This window comes from Equus caballus, chromosome 10, assembly GCF_041296265.1.
Source record: "Equus caballus isolate H_3958 breed thoroughbred chromosome 10, TB-T2T, whole genome shotgun sequence".
In the NCBI taxonomy this organism is placed as follows: domain Eukaryota; kingdom Metazoa; phylum Chordata; class Mammalia; order Perissodactyla; family Equidae; genus Equus; species Equus caballus.
The window spans coordinates 26,169,318-26,189,720 of NC_091693.1; the positions used below are offsets into that span (position 1 = coordinate 26,169,318).

The following is a 20,403-nucleotide window of genomic DNA, read 5'->3' on the forward strand; positions in this document are numbered from 1 at the left end:
ATCAAGCAATTCCTGTACAAAACATTACAGAAAAGAGAAAAAGAGACAATGCTATCTAGTTTATTTCAGGCATGGATAATTTTTGATTGATAACTGGTCAAAAGATTGATAGTTGACCAAACTTTTATCAGACATGGATAATTTTGATCTGATAATTGGTCAAAATAGTATAGGAAACATAGTCTAAAAGTATAATCAATATGAAACAAAAGACCCAAATAAACTTGTAATTAAGCAAAACCAGCATTCTAACAAAATATGTATACAACATGAAACAAGTAAGTTTTATTCCAGGAATGTAAAGATGAAATATTCAATATAACTGGAATGGCATACAGAGAAGATTATTGGTTCCAAATTAAGAATGTTTAGGTTTGAATCACACCCTGAAAGTTTAAATGGCTGTATTAACTTGGGAAAATTAGTTCACCTCTCTATACCTCAGTTTTCTCATTTATAAGATGGTAATAACAGGAAAATAATAATAACATAGCAATATTAAGAAGAAAACTTACCTCATAGGGTATTTATGAGGATTAAATGTATTAATCCATGTAAAAGCTCTTGAATCACTTCCTAGGACATAATTGGTGCTCAAAAACTGTTGGATATAACTGTTCGAATGTATATCAGTGTACAGCCATGTGTCACTGAATGACAGGAATACATTCTGAGAAATGCATTGTTAGGCAATTTTATCACTGTGTGAACATTGTAGAGTATACTTACACAAACCTAGACAGTATAGCCTGCTACACACCTATGCTCTATGGTACTAATCTTATGGGGCCACCATCGTATATGTGGTCTGTTGTTGACCAAAATGTCGTTATGTGGTGCACGACTCTAATTCACGTTAACAGGATGAAGAATAATGTATGATAATGAAAAGCAATAAATGTCAGAAAAGTATTAGATATAATACAGCATTTCCTTATGATCCAAATAAACAAATATCTTAGTAGATTAGAAGAAGGGGTAACTTTCCTTAATTTGATACAGGATGTAAAGAAAAGACACAAGTAAACATTAGTTGAATCCTTATAAAGGTCAGGAGAAGGCAAGAATCTCTGCTGTCATGGCCACCATTCAACACTGTCCTCAAGTTCTCAGCCAATGCAACAAGACAAGAGAAGAAAATGAGACGAATGTGGATTCAAAAGACAGAGAGAGGAGAAAAGAATAGAGCTGGATGTGATGGTTAAAAGCCTGGCCTCAGCAGTCTGGCAAGACTTGGTTTTTTGTTTGTCTTTTCCTCTGGTTGACACTAACAAAAGATGTGTCTCAGCATTTGTTTCCTCGTGTGTAAAATGGGAATAATAATAATACCACTTTCCTTGCAAATAAGTGAGTTAGTGCATACACAGTGCTTAGTGGAATGTGTGGCCCACCCACAGTGTTCAAACAATGGCAGCTGCTGGTATTATCATTGTGAAACAGAAAGCAAGATGTAGATACAGAGAAATATGAGGTAAGAGGCAGAGGAAAGAGGGAACCAGGAGCATAAGAAATGACAGGAAGACCAGAGAAGGATGAAGGGTGTGGGAAGACAGATGGAGAAAGAAGAGAGAGGAGAGGAATAAAAACACAATATTGTGAGTGAGGCACTGTGCTAGGTGTATCCATTCATGCAACCTTCCCAACCCTGTGACATGGATTTTATGATCATTACTTTATTTATTTTTTATTTTAAAAATTATTTTATTGAGGTCGCATTGGTTTATAACATTGTGTAAATTTCAAGTGTGCGTTATTATGTATCAATTTCTCTATAGACTGCATTGTGTTCACAGAAAGCCTAGCTTTCATACACCACCATACACATGTGCCCCTTTACCCCTTTCACACTCTCCCCATCTCCTTCCCTTCTGGTAACCACTAATCTGTTCTCTGTATCTATCTGTTTGTTTATCTTCCTCATGTGAGTGAAATCATGTGGTATTTCTCTTATTTCACTTAGCATAATATCCTCAAGGTCCATCCACGTTGTTGCAAATGGCACAATTTAATCTTTTTTTATGCCTGAGTAGCATTCCGTTGTATATATATACCACATCTTCCTTATCCATTCATCCGTTGATAGACACTTGGCTTGCTTCCAGGTCTTGGCTATTGTGAATAATGCTGGAATGAACACAGTGGTGCATGTACCTTTTAAAATTAGTGTTTTCCTATTCTTTGGATAAATACCCAGAAGTGGGATAGCTGGATCATATGGTATTTCTATTTTTAACATTTTGAGAAATATCCGTACTGTTTTCCGTAGTGGCTGTACCAGTTTGCATTCCCACCAGCATACACTGATTGCTATCTTAAGAGAGACAAAAGTCGGGTTTGGAAAGGTTGGGAGTAACCTGGCTGGCACTGCGCAAAGACAAAGTTGAGACAGAGGAAGGGAGTGTAAGAGGAAAAACATATTGCAAAAAGAAAGGGAAAGAGAACGCAGAGTTTGGTAGGACTAGAGAGATAAGAGGGAGGAGGACGGGAGAGAGACAGAGAAGGGAGGAGGGAGGAGGGAGGAAGAGAGGGAGAGAGAGAAGGAGAGAAAAAGAAACAGAGAGACAGAGAGAGGGAGGGAAGGAAGAGGAGGTAAGAAAGCAAAGAGACAAAGGAAAAAGATCAGTGCCAACACCCCCAGCCCCAGAAGTGGCTGCAGTGGAGCCTCGCAGCTGCCTCTCTCCCCCAGGATGGGCGCGGCCAACTGGAATGAGACAGGGACCTCGGACTTCGTGCTGCTGGGGCTGTGGACCCCGCCACCCCTGCGGCCCTTGCTGTGGGCCGCCCTCCTGGCGGCCTATCTGGCCACAGTACTAGGCAACGGCGCCCTATTGGGGCTGATCGCGCTAGACCAGCGGCTGCACCGGCCCATGTACCGCCTGCTCGCCCACCTGGCGCTGCTGGACACCGCGTATGTGAGCACCACACTCCCGCAGGCGCTGGTGCACATGGTGGCACGCCGAGCCACCCTCTCCCCGGCACGCTGCGGGGCCCAGCTTTACGTGGGGATCTCCCTGGGCAGCTGCGAGGCCATTCTCCTGGCTGCCATGGCGCTGGACCGCTGCCTGGCCGTGTGCCAGCCCCTGCGCTACTCGGCCATTATGACACCCCCACACTGTGCAGCCCTGGCCGCCACCGCGTGGGCGCTGGGCTTTCTGTTGTCTGTGCCCAATGCCGCGGCTGCCCTGCGCCTGCCCTTCTGCCCCGGGAGGCCCCCGGTGGACCACTTCTTCTGCGAGCTGCCCGCTGTGCTGAGGACGGCGTGTGCGGACACCACTGCCAACCACATGCTGGTCTATGGCTTGGGCACGCCCATCCTCTTGGTGCCCTTGGCCTTCATCCTTGCCTCCTACGCCTTGATTCTGGTCGCCGTGGGCCAGCTACCTTCCGCCAATAGCCGCTTCAAGGCACTGTCCACCTGCAGCTCGCACCTGGCCGTGGTGGGTCTCTTCTACGGCACGGTGACCGCCATGTACCTGCGCCCCCGGGGATCCAGCGCTCTCCCAGCCAAGCGCCACAAGCTGGTGGCTGTTTTCTATCTTGTCATCACGCCAGTCCTGAACCCGCTCATCTACAGTCTTCGAAACCGCGAGGTGCATGCGGCAGCCCGCTATGCCCTTGCCCGGCTCCGGGGGTCGCGCGCTGTGCTTCGCTGACCTGGAGGAACCGGAAACAGAGCTTGAAGCTCCTCCCAGCTCTGACGCGTAGCTTTGTCATCTTATACACATTCCTTTAGCTCTCTGAATCGCTGAGCGCCTTTTGGTGCATTCTGTTTCTATGAATTTCTGTGCATAGGTCAGGGGCCCACCAGCATTTCCTATAAAGGATCAGATAGTAACTATTTTCAGTTTTTCCAGCTATATGCTCTCTGTCGCAACTGCTCAGCTACACCATTATGGCCTGGGAGCAGCCATAGATGATACATGAATGAATGAGTGTGGCTGTGTTCCAAAAAATCCCTTTATTTATGAACACTGAAATTTGAATTTTATATAATGCTCATTGTCAAAAAATATTCTTCTCTTGATTTTCTCTTTGACCATTTAGTAACATGAAAACTGTTTCTAGATTGAGGGCCATGGCCAACAGGCAGAAGGCCATAGTTTGCTGACCCCTGATAAAGGACAAAAGACTGACCCAATAGAATCATTGTCAGGGTGTAATAAATAAGGTATGTCAGGCATGGATTTTATGGGTTTTGGGGCCCCCAATCCAATGTAAGACATCCATTGTCACACAGACATTATAGGTTACACTTCATATAGAGTTTGTATGTGCCAAGCATTTTTATAAGGGCTTTATGTGTTCAGCTGCAGAATAACCTTATGAGGTTGCTAGCACTGTGACCCTCATTCTATACGTTTAATGGTGAGAAAACAAAGGCACAAATAAACAAGGTAACACATATGGCTAGTAAGTGATGAGTGATAGTCAAGTGCAGGCAGTCAGGTTCTAGAGCCATTTGAAACAACATAGACAGACTTAGAGGGCATTGTGCTAAGTGAAATAAGCCAGACAGAGAAAGAAAAATGCTGTAAGATCTCACTTAAACGTAGAAGCTAAAATTAAGATGGATATTGACATGGACATAGAAATAGACATACAGATACATCAACATTGAATTCAACATGGACATGAAATAGATATAGATATGGATGTAAGTAGAGAAAAAGGGATATAGATGTAGGTATAGACACAGACACAGGCATGGAGGTATCTGAAACTTCACTTACTCTTATGCCCTGAGATGCCGATATTCTCTGCTCTATTCTATTTTTAACACTGTTTGTGACTTACGGAACTGATTCGCTTTTTATAAAAAACTTAAACAGGCATCTGGCATAAAGTAGGCATTCAACAAATGACAACAGTCATTTGCTTACTCATTCATTCATTCTACAAACACATATTGAGTGCTCACAATATGACAAGAACTATTGCTGGCCCTGGAGCTGAGGCTCTGTGGTTGGGCATGACTAGTGAGCATTTACTGATGGCATGGAAAGAACAAGGCATTGTGCTAATCACTTAGAATCATGATTTATTTTGATCATCAGACACACACACAACACGAGGAGGTAGGTACTATTTTTATGACCCATTTATGGAAGAGAAAACTGTTGGTGATGATGTTCAAACCCCTTGCCCAAGCACGTGGGGAAAAGTGTGGAGCCCACACATCCACCACCATCGTCAATAGCTAGTATTTTAATTTTCTACAATAAGGCCCTTAAAAAGGCTATTTTTACCTTTGTGATTGATTGAACCATGGCGGCCATACAGGAAAGAGCACAAATCATAAGCATAGAGCTTATTTCAGCTCCCCAGACATACCGGCAGGCATGGGGTGTGGGGAAGTGGGGCCAGGATGGGGAGATGGGTAGGGGCAAACTTCAGGGGCCCTCAAACGTCAGGGTGAAGATTGCGGGTTTCTTATGTGATGACAGGAGCAGACAGAATCCAGTCCATCTGAGATATCCCGGAGGCAGGAGTTCAGAAGGAGCGTGGGATGGAGAAGCCCAGGAAGAGGGAATGTGGTGGAGGCCACAGCCTCTAGGGAAGCAGAGGCTCCACACTCCCCACCTCCCACTGCCTTCACATAGGGCACAAAGGCACGGAGTTGGTAATGAGCAGAATTCTCTGTGGGTCGAGTCCTCAAGGCTTTCATCCTGTGGCCAGAGCCAAAGATTGAAATCTCTGATTCCTGTGATCCCAGCCAGCCCCAGAGCTCCTGGATCAAGGGGGTAATCAGAGCTTTGTCCTTGGCTCCAGACAGACCAAGAAGGAGAAGGTAAGTGGGTCCTTCTTGAAGGAGAAGGGCTCCAGGCTGTGAGGGGAAGAGGTCTGGGGCTCTGCCTGACTGTGTGATGCTGGGACAGCCAAAGTCCCTCTCCAGATAGTGATGCTAATCTGTAACAGTGTTTCATGGCATTATCGTTCTTTGATGGTGATGATGATGATGGTGATGATAATGATGGTGGTAATGGTGATGAAGCTGGTGGTGGTAGGAGTAGCGATGAGATGGTAGTGATGAATTTGACAAACACTGCAAACAGTTGTTGAATGCTTACATGGCTTGTACATGATCTCGATGAATTCTCACAACAGTCTTATATGGAATAGACACCATTATTATCACCAGTTTCTAGGCCAGGATACAGAGGCTCAGAGAGGCTTAGTAAGTCACACAGCTAGTAGATGGCAGAGCTTGAGTTTAAGTTTCCATCTGGTTGGCTTTAAAATGGGCTTTCTGAAACCTTTGGGGACGCTTGCTCTTTGCCAGGCCTTTCTCTTCCCACCAGGCCTGAGCCATAGGTATTATTACCTCCCATTTGCAGATGAAGGAATGGAGACCTCGTCAAGATTAAGCCCCTTGCCCAAGGTTGCGCAGCTTATGTGAGCTCTCACTCTGGGCTATTCTCACCCTGGTGTTTGGTGGGATAGTTAAGCTCTAACTCCATCCTCCCATATCAAGCATTCCACCATTAGTGCTGTTTGCATTAAACCTCTGTTTAGGGGAGTAACTTGAAAGCAGATGATTCCTTTCCTGTCCAGAGTTGAGCATCCTAGGTGAGTCCGGGGCTGCACAGAAGGTTCTGGGTCATTCTGCATCATATGCTCGAGTCATCCCTGACATGACCAGGGAAGCCCTTGAATATGAGACCAAGGGCATGGATGACCTCGTAGGAAACAACAGTTAGTTATTTTGGCCAAGGTTTGGACACTGGCTGACATGTTGCCCCTATGAGCTGTGGGATCCCGGGCAAGTTACTTAACCTTTCAAGTCTTGGTTCCCAGCACTGTTATATGGGGATGATAGTACCGAGGACTGCCGTGAGGATTCAGTGCATTAGCAACATGCTTGAAACAACACCTGGTACAAAATACGTCCTGTCTAAGTGCTTGGTGTGTATAATATTGAGTCCCTCTCTTTCCCTCCCTGGGCAAAAGTGCTAGCCCGAACATTTATCTGTGTCATTCCCAAGAGGGCAAAGAAAATGGCAGGGATTTCATAGGTGGAGAGTGTGGATACAATAAATGCTGACAGAGAGTGGAGTTGGGAAGGTTGATGGGGAGGCTGTAGCAATGGTCCAGGTGACCCACTGGTGGATCCTGAAATCAATTTATAACGGGTTTCTCAGCCTCGGTTGTGCTGGCATTGTGGGTAGAATCATTCTGTGTTGTTGGGGGGCTATCCTGTGCACTGCAGGATGTCAGCAGCGCCCCTGTCTTCTACCCAATACAAGAGGAAGAGAATTTCTTTAAAAATGTGTGAAGGTTGAGCTAAAACTGTCAGGCATTATTGATTTAAAAAAGAAAATCAAGAGTCCATATGCAGCAGGAAGAGGAACCAATGGCGCTGCCCCTCTCTTCCTCCAAGAGTTATTTGAACTTTCTAGAGATCTGAAAGATAACGCCCCCAGACAGGAATTTGATAAACCGCTGGGTCCTGGGTCAGTATAAACACACTGATACCGTTTATGAGCTGCCGTTGATTTTTCCCACCTGCTAGTGTTTTGTTACTTTTTGCAATGTTGTAAAACAATGTTTCTCAGCCTTATTTGCAGTTCAAACAAAAGAAGGTCCTGGTGTGCATTTCTTCTTAAATAAAAAGCAATTTCTATAGTGGTGTTTCTCAAATTTCTTTTGACAATGAGAACTAGGAAGAAAGACAGTTTACTTTCTGGATAAGCACAGACATAACTGAAATGAGAGTTTCATGAAACATTCTCAACCTTATTATACACCATGATCTCATTTTAAAAAAAACAAGTCTACTCATTAAAAGAATGCCGGTCACATCCTACTAAATTTATTTCATAGTGGATCATGATCCACAAGCCGCATTTTGGAAAGTACTGCTCTGCGGCACAGGAAGGATCTGTGCTCTTCGGACGTCAGGAAACTTAGGGAGAAAACACACCGAGAAGCAGCAATGCTCCCTGATGGGCAGCTTGTTCTTAGTTTAGTGAGTCAAGCTGGTGAAGCAAATTGTGACTAAAACTTGCTCCATAAGTGCGTCCTTGAACATGGGCAGGCCCAGCAAGGGTGGAGAGGGGAATGTGGATTTAAGGAACATGGGCTTTTGCCGCTCCACGTGGCTCTGAATCCAATCCTGCTGGTCAATTTCATAAAGAGTTGATGAAATCAGACTTGATAGTCAGTCTAATTTTGCAGTAAATGATGAATGTATTCTCTTAATAAAATTTAAAAGAGGTAAGTCTAACGTTCCCCTTGACTTTTACGTCCAATTGCAGTCCTCACCTGTAGGGTAACCTCCATCATTGGTTTGGTGAGTGTCCTTCTTTACATTTATATACATATATATGAGCCTGAAGAAAAATACACAGTATCTGTCTAGATGGCCATTTTTTCATAAGTTATGTCATACCATCCTTCTCACTCTACAACTTGCTTTTATTTTTTTGCATAGTACTTCCTGAATATCTTCCATTTCCTTGTATCTGGATTGCATTCCTTTTTGATGGTTGCATAATATTCCATGTGAATCTGCCATAATTCTGCCACCTTCGAAAAACTTCTCACTGCACTTAGAATAAAATAAATAATGTCCAAATCTCTCATCTTGGCCATAATTCTGAAGAGGAGCATGACATGATATGATTTTTTTTTTTAATGAAAGGATCGTCTGGCTGCTTTCATGTTTTTAGATGAAGTGCTGAATGCTTTAGTAGAGTTTTTTCATGCAATCCTCCAAGTGAAGGAAATCCTACTATCACCACTTTACAGACAAGAAAGCAGGTTTAGAGGTGATGACACCTGCCTGAGTTTGCCCAGCTCATACATGGCAGGGCTTGGAAGAAACCCAAGTTCTCTGTCACTCAAAACCCTCTCCTGCCTCCTAATATCACTGTATCACACTTTCTCATTTACTGGTCAAGTCTCTCTTGCCAGCCTGGTGTTTTTCTTTTCAAACTGCAGGTCATGACCTATTAGTGTATCCTGAAATCAATTTATATCAAGATTTCTCAACCTCGATTCTTAGAATTTTCCTGGGTGTTGGCAGGGGGTGGGGTGTGGGTGTGGGGAGGGGGTTGTCCAGTGCACTCTAGGGTGTTTAACAGGATCCCGGTCTTCTACCCACCAGATGCCAGCAGCACCCCAGTTGTAAGAACCCAAAATGTCACCACACACTGCCAAATGTCCCTTGGAGGACCAAATCATCCCCAGTTGAGAACTACTGATTTAGATGGTCAAAACTGACATTTAAAAACATGAGACAGAATAGATTTGAACCAAACAGAGTAGAAAATAATGTTTGGGGAGAAAGTGCATATTTTTGTTTACTGTCTATTGGAAAAGGGACTCAACCATTCAATGGACTGAACTTCATTGAACATCTACTGTGTGCCAGGAAGTCCCACGTGCCATGAACACAGCTGCAAACCAGGCAGAAAAGCCCTCAGGGATGTGACGCTGTGAGTGGGGCAGGCAGATGACAGACAAGTGAGCAATAAACCAGGCCACTTCTGCTGTGCTTTCAGGGACAGACGGTGCCCTAGAGAGTGACCAGGGCATGGACACATTAGGGGGCAGGTCACTAGGAAGGGACTCTCTGAGGAGGAGGGGCATCTTAGCTGATATTTGTAGGAAGAGAAGAAAACTGTCATGCAAACACCCGGGAGAGAAGTATCTGAAGCGGAGGGCCCTGAGGTGGGAAAGAAATGGCAGATATTTGGGAAATGAAGTCTTTGAAGCTGGAATTAGAAAGCAAGATCAGAAGGAGATGGGACGGAGAGGTAGCCAGTCCACACAGGACCTTTGTAAAAGAGAAACCGTGATACAAATATCCAGGGAAAGAGCCACTCAAGGGGAGGGAATGGCCAGTGCAAAGGCCCTGAGGCAGGACAAGCCATTGTGGACGAAGCTCAGTGGAGATGAGGTCACAGGGAGGGGAGGGGCAGGCCAGCCAGGGCTTCGTGGGCCTTGGTAAGGGTGTTGATTCTCATTCCACGTTCACTGGGCGTGCAAGGAGGGTTCTGGGTGCGGCATGTTCTGATCTGCCGTTTAATAAGATCCGTCCGCTGCTCGGTGTCGCGTGCGCTGTAGGGGACAGAGGCAAGGCAGGCGCTATTCTCCTCTATACGCTTCTCCTTACGTCTTCCTCTCCCCCAGGCTCTGTGCCTCCCTGGGTGCGGTCCCCACGGCCCCCCTGGGTCCATGACGGTGGCCCTGGGCTCCCCCGGCGCCCCCGCAGCCCCGCCCTGGGCCAACCAGAGCTCGGGCCGCGAGTTCTTCCTTCTGGGCTTCGCGCACGTGCCGGCGCTGCGGCCGCTGCTGGCTGCGCTCTTCCTGGCCATGTTCCTGCTCACGCTGCTGGGCAACGCGCTCATCGTGCTGCTGACCGCCCTGGACCCGGCCCTGCGCGCGCCCATGTACTTCTTCCTGCGCCATTTGGCCCTGGTGGAGATCTGCTTCTCGCTGGACATCGTGCCCCAGCTGCTGGTGACCCTGTTGCGGCCCGGGCGGGGAGTGTCACCTGCGGGCTGTGCCCTGCAGCTGCTCCTGGTGCTGTCCTGTGTCACTTCCGAGTGCTTCCTCCTGACCGCCATGGCCTGGGACCGCTACGTGGCCATCTGCAGGCCCCTGCGCTATGGCGCCATCGTGAGCCCACGAGTCTGCCACCTGCTGGCCGCCACGTGCTGGCTGGCTGGAGTCCCCGTGTCACTGGTCTTCACAGTCTGGCTGTTCCACTTCCCCTTCTGTGGACCACGTGGCATCCGCCACTTCTTCTGTGACATCGCCCCTCTGCTGAGCTTGGTGTGTGCGGACACCAGGGTCTTGGAGGCCAACGTGTTGGCGGCCACGGTGCTGATTATGATTGTTCCCTTCTGTCTGATAGCCGTGTCCTACACCAAGATTCTGGCCACTGTCCTCCAGATGCCATCAGCCACTGGGCGCCACAAGGCCCTGTCCACATGTGCCTCCCACCTCATTGTGGTGGTTCTGTTTTATGGCACAACAGGGGTCATCCACTTGCGACCCAAGGCCAGCTGCTCCCCAGAGAGCAAGCAGGTGGTGTCCCTCTCCTACACCCTGGTGACCCCCATGCTCAATCCCCTCGTCTACAGCCTTCGGAACAAGGAAGTGAAGGCTGCCCTGGGGCGCGCATGTGTTCAAAGAAGAGGAATTCGTATTCCATGACCTCTCTGTGATCGCAGAACCATTCATCCAACCGTTTCCTGGACTCTCCTACCTGGAGTGGCCTTTAGGTACCTCAATGTGCATTAACCTGAATTCTTTCTGATTCTCCTCATGTGATTCCCTCTTTTGGCAATGGCACCAACACTTCCCTAATGACTGTTTTGAATCCAGCCATCATTCAGGTGCATTCAGTTTGTTGAGTATGATAAGGCTCTGTTCCTGGTAGTGGAGCACGAGCTGTATCCATGTTTGAAAGCATGGTAAGGTGCCAGCCCTGTGACATAGTGGTTAACTTTGGTGTACTCTGCTTCAGAGGCCTGGATTTGCGGGTTCAAATCCTGGGTGTGGACCTACATCACTTGTCAGCCATGCTGTGGCAGTGACCTACATACAAAATAGAGGAAGGTTGGCACAGATGTCAGTTCAGGGCTAATATTCCTCAAGCAAAAAAAAGAGAAGATTGGCAATAGATGTTAACTCAGGGCAAATCTTCTTCAGCAAAAATAAACAAATAAATAAATAATAAAAAAATAAAACCATGGTAATAGCACAGTTCCTGTGGAAGTGATGTTGCCGGCTTTAGCAAATATAAATGCAAGACACTTAGTTAAACTTGAATTTCAGATAAACAATAAATAATTTTTGAGTATGTCTCATGCAATATTTTTTGCAATTATTTTTGAGTATAAGAGTGTCCTTCTTTCTCATGGCTGAATAATATTCCATCGTGTATATATACCATGTCTTCTTTATATACCACATCTTCTTTATCCATTCATCTGTTGATGCATGCTTAGGTTGTTTCCGTGTCTTGGCTATTGTGAATAATAAGACAATAAACACAGAAGTGCATATATTTCTTAAATATCCTGTTTTCATTTAATTTGGGTATATACCATGAAGTAGCATTGCTGGATCATATGGTAGTTCTATTTTTAATTTCTTGAGGAATCTCCATACTGTTTTCCAAAATGGCTGCACCAATTTACATTCCCGCCAACAGTGCACAGGGTTCCCTTTTCTCCACATCTTCTCCAGCAGTTATCTCTTGTCTGCTTGATGATAGCCATTCTCATAGGTGTGAGTTGATATCTCATTGTGGTTTGATTTTCATTTCCCTGATGATTAGTGATGTCGAGCACCTTTTCATGTACCTGTTGCCCATTTGTATGTCTTCTTTGGAAAAATGTCTACTCAATTACAATTTTAAGTCTGTCTGTGTGATGACTTGGTTAATGTCTGTCATTTCCCTACTAAACTGTAAGTTGACCATGTCTAATTCTACTCATTATTTACTCCTCACCACCTGGCACCATGTCTGACACATAGTAGTCACTCAATAAATGTTTGCTGAAAGGATGAATAAAGAATGAATGATATTCAGATATGCTTTTCAGGACTTCCCATCTTTGAGAGGCCTGGGGTCTCCCTCCAGAGTGTCAACAGGGCAGCAAGCGCTGATGTGATGCCCTAAGACAGCTGGGCTGGGAGACACCTGCAGTGATGTGTGCCCATCACCCACTTCCCCTTCTCCTGGCCAATAGCTCCTCTAGTTTTAGGAAGGAGCAGTTACTCTGCACTCTAGCTGTTTCAGTTGGCATTGGCCCTTCCATGGAGCCACTACTGTATTTTACCTCTGTGAGCAATTTTTGTTTCTGAGATTAGCAAGGACTCAAGTCAGTCCAGTCAAAATAAGTCTCAATAATTGTGCTGGTCCATCTGGGGCAAGACTTGTTCTCTTTCTGTCGTACTTGAGGCTGGGGGATATAGACCTGGACTTGCCGAGAAGCACCTAGAAGTGGTACATCAGGAATAAATGCGTATAATTGCAAGAAGATTCATAAAATGGAGAAAGACACGAAGTCCTGACATCGTTGTCGCAGTATCTGAATTTCTTTGTGCCATATTACCCTGGATTTTCAGTTCATGAGTCAATAAATTCCAATTTTTTATCTTAATCAATTTTGAGTTTGATTTTTTGTTTGCAATTGAAAGAGGCAAGATATTAAATCAGTTATCTGAGTCCTGAATTTGGTCCATGCCTGACTCATCCTCCTCCGTGCCCCTTTCAATAGCCCCAACTCATGGCCTTTTCTCAGCTGGACACAGCTACAGCTTGGAGTTGATGTTCATCCTTCAAATCCACTTAGCAAAACTGAAAGTCATGCTCACTCCATTCCACATTTCTCCCAGAATAACTTCCTTTATTCCTTCTTCCCTTTCTGCAAGTATTTATGTAGTAGTTCTACTGCTGCATGCCTTGGATGAAAGATGAATAGGACCGTATCCTGTCTTCAAGGACCTTATGGTGTGGTACTGATTTCCTTATCTGATGCATCTTTAATAAGTCTTCGTTAATAATATTCTCTTCTCTCATTCACTACTGATAGGAGGGTACACCAGAACAAGTTTCTAGGGAGCAACTTGGTAATATCTCTCAACATTGATATTTTATATTTCTTTTGATCCAAAAATGCCACATCTAGGAATTTACTTACAACTACACTTGCACCAATACATAGAGACATTTGTACATGAACGTTCACTTTAGAATTGTCTATAATGGTAAAAAACATGAATAAACTTAAATTTATACCATTGGGATTGGTAAAATAAATTATGGTGCCTAATATACAATGGAATACTATATAACTGTTAAAAATTATGAGAGAGACCTACATAGTGATATAGAAAGATGAACCATGATATAGGGTTAAACAAAGAAGTTGTAAGAGTATGCATAGCATGATCCCATTTGTAAAAAAAAAAAAAAAGCACACACATACATACACACGTGTGTGTGTGTGAAAGATATATAACAATTGTTTCTCACATTACCTATGAATAGCTGTCTTGAAATTGGAAAGGGAGTATTCACTTCCATAGGACTCAAACTTCTTATAAAAAGCAAATATTTGTTTCAAAATTTAAACAATTGTAAACTTCCTCCAAGTACGTTGACACCTCTTCAATCTTTCGATATTGGTATAAAATCCACACCAAGCCCTCAACTACTAAAGCATGAAGATATTAACTAAATTTAACACAAAAGATTATAGTTATGGGGGAAATATTTTCACACAACTAGTATCTGGTGTTATCAGGATTTTAACCTGAGCCTCCCTCCAAAGCCTTGTTTCTTATGCTTACCTAACCTGGTTGTGATTTACCTTATGAATACCCATTTTGTTGACCCAGCTTGCTGAACTGAGCTTCTTTACATAGAAACAGGTGCCATAATTCCCCTCACCAGGACACATCAGGTGTTGGAAGCCACTCCCATGTCCATGAGCTCCAACTAGGTCTGGGTCCTGCCCTAAAGACCCCTGATCTAAAGACATCTAACTATCCCCAGGCAGCATTGAACAAAAGGTGGTTGGGGCCACAAAAGAATTGAAACCAGAGTCTCAAAGAGATAATTGTACACCCATGTTCATAGCAGTTTTATTCACAATAGCTAAGAGGTGGAAGCAAGTGTCTATCGACAGATAAATGGATAAACAAAATGTGGAGTACACACACAATGGAATATTAGTCAGCCTTAAAAAGGAAAGGAATTCTGATGTATGACACAATGTTGGTGAACCTTGAGGACATTATGCTAAAAGAAATAAGCTAGACTGAAAATGGAAAATACCGTATGATTCCACTCATATGAGGTACCTAGTGTCATCAAATTCATAGAGACAGAAAGTAGAATGGTGGTTTCCAGGGGAGGAAAGAATGAGGAGTTAGTGTTTAGTTGGTACAGAGTTTCAGTTTTGCAAGGTGACAGGAGTCCCGGAGATGGATGGCAGTGATGGTACAACAATGTGAATATACTTAATGTCACTGAACTGTACACTTATAAACATGGCTAAAATGGTAAATTTTATGTTGTGTATGCTTACTAATTAAAAATACATTAAAAAACGAGGGTTGGGATCAGTGATAAAGGAAGCCGGTGATAGCTTTCCCAAATAATTCAACCTCAAAGGATGAATAATATTTCTACAGGAGAAAGGGAGACAGGGGATGGGACCCCAGGCAGAAGGATCAGGAAAAGCCAAGATGCAGAAGTATGAAAGGGAACTAAGTGTTCCAGGCATGGGGAGGAGTCAGAGACAGTGCATAATCATACCAAATGAGGCAAGAAAATTTTTTTGGTACAAATAATGTAGGGCCTGGAATATCATACTAAGAAAATTTTAGTTCATACAGAAGACAAAGTAGAGAGTGCTTTTAAAAAAATCTTGCATGAGACATAATATGTGTCTGCCATACGTATGGGGTCTTTCGTGACTTATGCTGAGTGGAGATAATCTTAGAAGGCTTCCTGAACCTTCAATTCAGTTACCACATTCTCTTGAAAGTCTTCTAGAAGTCCCCATACTACAGTCTCTTTCTCTCTGCTTCCCCAATTTCTAGCCCACATCTAGTTCCAAATCTGCCTTTACCACAGACTTTGGAGGAAGAAGGAATGTCTAATTTACTTTTGTGTTCCTAGCACACAGAACGCATTCTAGCAAACGGTAGAGTATCAATGAATGCTTATTGATATGACCTAAAGATGAATTCCAACTTGGGAGTGCCTTTGCCCTCTTCCCTCAAGCCCAATTTAGACTAAAAAAAAAAAAAAAATCTTTCCCATCTGTTCTTTATTTCCACAGAGATTAGAGGAGGGAGGTCTCAGAGATCCATAGCTTTGGTTTATGCTGGCTTCTTCTGCTTGCCTTCTTGCTGTGAGGACGGAGGGAACTTGGCAGTGCCCAGACAACACCAGTTCAGAAGATGCAGCGGGTAAAGGTGAATAAAGGTGTGAGAAGGGTCTGGTGAGAACTCCAGCTCAGTACCAAGGACAGCTCCTTCCAGGCTGCCATGAATTCAAGGAGCTATCCTTGTCTTCTGACCACTGAACCTCTGGCTCCATTCCTGAAAATTCTGTCCCCATCTGAGTGGATGCTCAGGCCATCTGGTCACTTACCAGAGACCCTAAGGAAGGAAGAAGACTAACAGTAAACATTCTGATATATCCATCTCACTTGAGCTATTCAGGTAGGGAGAATGGATAACTCACTTGGGGGCAAAGGGAAGGGAATATCAAGATGAGAAGAAAAGAAATGGTAAGTATAGCACATCTACTCGATGCCAAGTCCTTTTCTGAGTGCTTTCCTTGTATTATCTCCATTAATACTCTCAATAACCCTATGATGTAGTTGCAAATACAATTCCTATTTTACAGTTGGAGAACCAGAAGGTCAGCAAGAGTAAGTAAAAATACTCAATTTCATACAAGTAAGAGTAGAGCATTTGGAGTTAAAGTCCAGGTCCATGTGGTTCTACTGCCTGAATTCTTTCTACCGTACCAAGATGTCTCTCAGGGATGACTGAAAAGGAGTGGCTGGATTGGGAGCTGGATACCTGGGCTGAAGTTCCCAGTTACCTGATTGAACTTGGTCAAAGTGTGGTTACATCTTTATGTCTTTGCTAGTATGGTTCTTTCTTCTGGGTTGCCCATCACTCTTCCCATTTTCTAGCTTTCAGGATTCTACCAGTCCTTCAAGTCTCAGTTAAAATATCAGATCCTCAGCGAGGCTTTCCCAGTCCTTCCTTCTAGAAGTAAAACTCCTTCATCAAACCTCTACCCTGCCTTGCTGTTTTCATGGCTGCCTCCTCTGTTAGAATGGATTAAATTAATATGCCAGCACTGAAATCTCCAGTTTGGAGGTCAGGCCAAAGGATAGCTTCACTGTATAGATTCAAACATGTGCAACTTCTTTCACACAGAGAGGCAGCAAAGTCTAGAAGAATGATCACTGGCTTCAGAGTCAGATAGACACAGGTTTGACTGTTGGATTAGCCACTAACTATCTGTGTGACCTTAGTCAAATTTCTTCACCTCTCTAAGCTTTAGTTCCTCTTCTGCAAAATTCAGAGCACAATACTTCACTCACAGAGTAGTTACAACCTGGATAGTGAAACAATGTATATATGATAAATGGTACCTATATTTTGATGGCATACTACTTAATAATAATGGTGAGCATTTATTATTTACCACTTGTGAGAAACTTGGCACATGGCAAGCCTATACGTACTAAAACCATCCCCAAATTGCATAAAAGGAAACCGAAGTTCTGAGGACTTGTAACCGTCCAAAGCTTCACAGCTATAAAGTGGAAGATCTAATATTCAGAGCCAGGCCTATCTGACTCTTCTTTATAATGGAGGTATTACATAATTTGAGATGAAGATAATTACACCTCTCTTTTTTTTTCAGAAAAAGCTATTGAGGGTCAGAAACGTAAAGTAACTTGCCCAAGATTAGCCGATAGGAAAGAATCAGATAGAAAACTCCTCTGAGTGATCCGTATCTTGTTCATTGCCATATCCCCGTTGTGCGGAGCACAGTGGATAGTACGTTATTGATGCTTGATAAATGTTTGTGAGATGAAGCAAAGATCCTAGTCACTGTGCACTCTGATTTTGGGCCTAAGAATTCCAAAGTGACCTTTAAAGTTAAATTGGTTGGTTTTTATGTGAGTAAGCAAAAAAACACCTCTTGGTGTCTAAGGTCTGTGAGGTTTGACTCATGGGAGACTTCATAGCAGAGGTAAGTCTGGTGCAGGTGCAAAGAGAGGAATTATTAACAGAAGCAGGGTCAGAGAGAAAGTGGATCCTAGAAGAGAAAATTCCACGAGGGGAGGGAAACTCAAAAAGAAGAGGGGAGTTAAGAAATTGTTTAGAACTGAGGGCAGCTTCACCACGCGGTGCTAAAACTGCTTGCCTGGAGAGTCGTATTCAGAACCACGGACAGCTGCCCCGCGGCGGGGACGAATGCTCTCAGGGCAGCTGTGAGGTGCTTGTTTCAGAACTGGGGACAGCTCCAACCACTACTGGACTGAAGAGAGTAGACTTCGGTTGAGCATTAAGCATACTAATCTCATTGCCTTATTTAATCTTCTCTGAAATTAGATATGTAATCCAGGGAACTGAGACCCAGAGCAGTGAAGTACCCAGGTGGATATGGCTCCAGAAGGCAGACCTTCATCTCTAAACCAAACTAAATTGAGTACCAACTCCATAATCTACTGAGAGACCTTGAGCAATGCCTTCTACTTTCTAAGGCTCTGATTCTTCATTGGCAAAGTGGGGCTAAGAAAGATTACTCCACAGGGTCTTTGGCGTGATGAAGTAGAATCTTATTTACAGCTTCTTTGTCCAGGATCTTAAGCTTTTATAGCTTCAGGCATTTCGCATCTGGTATTTTGGGAAACTCATCCGTTTTAATTATGTAATCATAACACCAGCCACAACCCTTGCCTCTGTGTAGGTATTTTTGGTTTCCTCCTATAGAAAATGGAGATGTCAAACTGAGTGCCTTCAAATGGCTTTTCCAGCCCTAACATTTCCTTCCTAGAGTGGAAGAATAATTTTCTTTTCCTCTTTGGTCAACATGTTTCAAAAAAATAAAATGAAAATTTCACCCCAAACCCCAAGAGATAAAGGAGAAAATAATGAGTTATGCAGTCAGCCACACCTGGGAAGTTTGAATCTGTATTCTACTATAGATTGAGAGGCCTTGTGGAAACTATTTGACTCTTTGATCATTAGTTACTACATCTGTAAAATGGGAACATTGATTCTCACTTCTCAGTGTTGTGATGTGGATATAATATGAATAAAAATCACCTGATGCAATATTTGGCATTTGGGAAATGCTGATAAGTGAGAATTATTGTTATTGCCAGTCCAGTCTTCACTATGGCACTGAGGATCCCAGAATTTATTTATGAGCCAACCAGGATGGAGGGAAGTTGACTTGCTCAAAGCCCTCTTAGGGAGAAAGCGGCATGTCAAGGACTCAAAGATATGTCTGTTTTATTGCAAAGAAGATCCTTGTAAAAGGCATAAGACTAGGATTAGAGTCAGCCTCATCTGTCCTGTGCAGTTGCGATAGACATAGCTTCGTCTGTCCTCAGGAAGGTTTTGTGAAAGTGATGAGACTTAAGATAGGTCTTAAAGAGGCCGAGGGCATGTTTCATAAACAATGCAATCTCATGCAAGACATTGATGGGTAGCAAAATCAGACAGAACTGATTTGAAAAATCCCAGGGTTCTCACTTTGTAGTTGTAGCCTCTGGGAACCACAGTTTCTTGGTCTTTAACAATAAGTGAAATGAGAACTACTTTGCATGGTATTGAAAAATGAATGAAATCTTTTGTTAAAAGGACCCAGTCTGGATATAAGTATAAGTAATAAATGTTATCTTTGTCTTTATAACAAGAGATTTTTTTCTGGGTGAGGGGGGGAGATAGAGTTCTCTCCAAAAGGAATCAGGAATCAAAGTTCCACTTGTTTTTCTAGAAAATTACCATAGCTGACTCTCTTCTCTAATAAATGGTGGTAACTTTTATCAGTAAATGTGATCAAATCAATAGAAGAATCTCATAATAGAGAGATAAGGATTATTCTCTACTCCAAGATACCTAGAAGAACCGCTGAAGTCCATATAGAGTTGTTTTTTTGTAAAATGCAATCTAAAAAGAGACAGATCCAATGTTGTCAAAATTAATAACTCGTTTGTATACAACTTTCCTTTTCATTTTCTTACATAATCTCCACAACATCTCATGGGGGTCAATATCATTCTCCTCATTTCACAGAGAAAAAACCTAAGGGCTTGCATAAATCAAAAAATGTACTAAAGGTTGTAATAAGTAGATAAGGCAGTATTTCTGATCCCAAGGTGACTGTTCTTCCAACCACATATCACTGACTCTCTTCAAAATCAATGACCATCAGAGATTGAAGAGAAGGTCACCAAGGAAGAGTCCCAATGCTCCCAGACAACATCCCCTATCATTTGTTGCTTCACCTACTGAGAAATGTGATGCCTAGAAATTCATCTTTGATCCACTATTCCTTGAATAAACACATATTGAGCATCTATAATGTAGCAGGCAATGTACTCCTTTGCTAGGCATTGGGGATAGATTTCAGAGTGAGACAGATCTCATCCCTTCCCTCAGGAGGCTTACAATCCAGTTGGAGAGACATTGAATAACCGAACAAACACACAGGAAATTTAAAATGATTATAATCACCCTGAAAGGAAGTAGTTGGATACAGGAATAGAAAATAATGGCATAGGGTTTGACAGAGGATTTTCAAGGAAGGCTGATACGAGGACAATACATTGAAAACTTATTGAAGACAATGATAAGCAACATGATGTTTATTCTAAGAACAATGGGGAA

At 43.5% G+C, this 20,403-nt stretch overlaps 2 protein-coding genes across 2 annotated transcripts; both read left to right on the forward strand.

Annotated features, from left to right (window-relative positions):
• The first annotated feature begins 2,687 nt into the window (after window positions 1-2,687).
• OR2BD2 (olfactory receptor family 2 subfamily BD member 2) lies at window positions 2,688-3,653 on the forward strand. The gene has a single exon (XM_003362302.3). The coding sequence runs from the start codon at window positions 2,688-2,690 to the stop codon at window positions 3,651-3,653; it is 966 nt and encodes a 321-aa protein (XP_003362350.1).
• A 6,371-nt stretch (window positions 3,654-10,024) lies between these two features.
• On the forward strand, window positions 10,025-18,617 carry OR10AM8 (olfactory receptor family 10 subfamily AM member 8). Its single transcript, XM_003362303.3, has 2 exons — window positions 10,025-11,231; window positions 15,813-18,617. Exon 1 carries the CDS (start codon window positions 10,180-10,182, stop codon window positions 11,161-11,163), a length of 984 nt encoding a protein of 327 aa, XP_003362351.1. The 5' UTR covers window positions 10,025-10,179; the 3' UTR covers window positions 11,164-11,231; window positions 15,813-18,617.
• The last annotated feature ends 1,786 nt before the right edge of the window (window positions 18,618-20,403 follow it).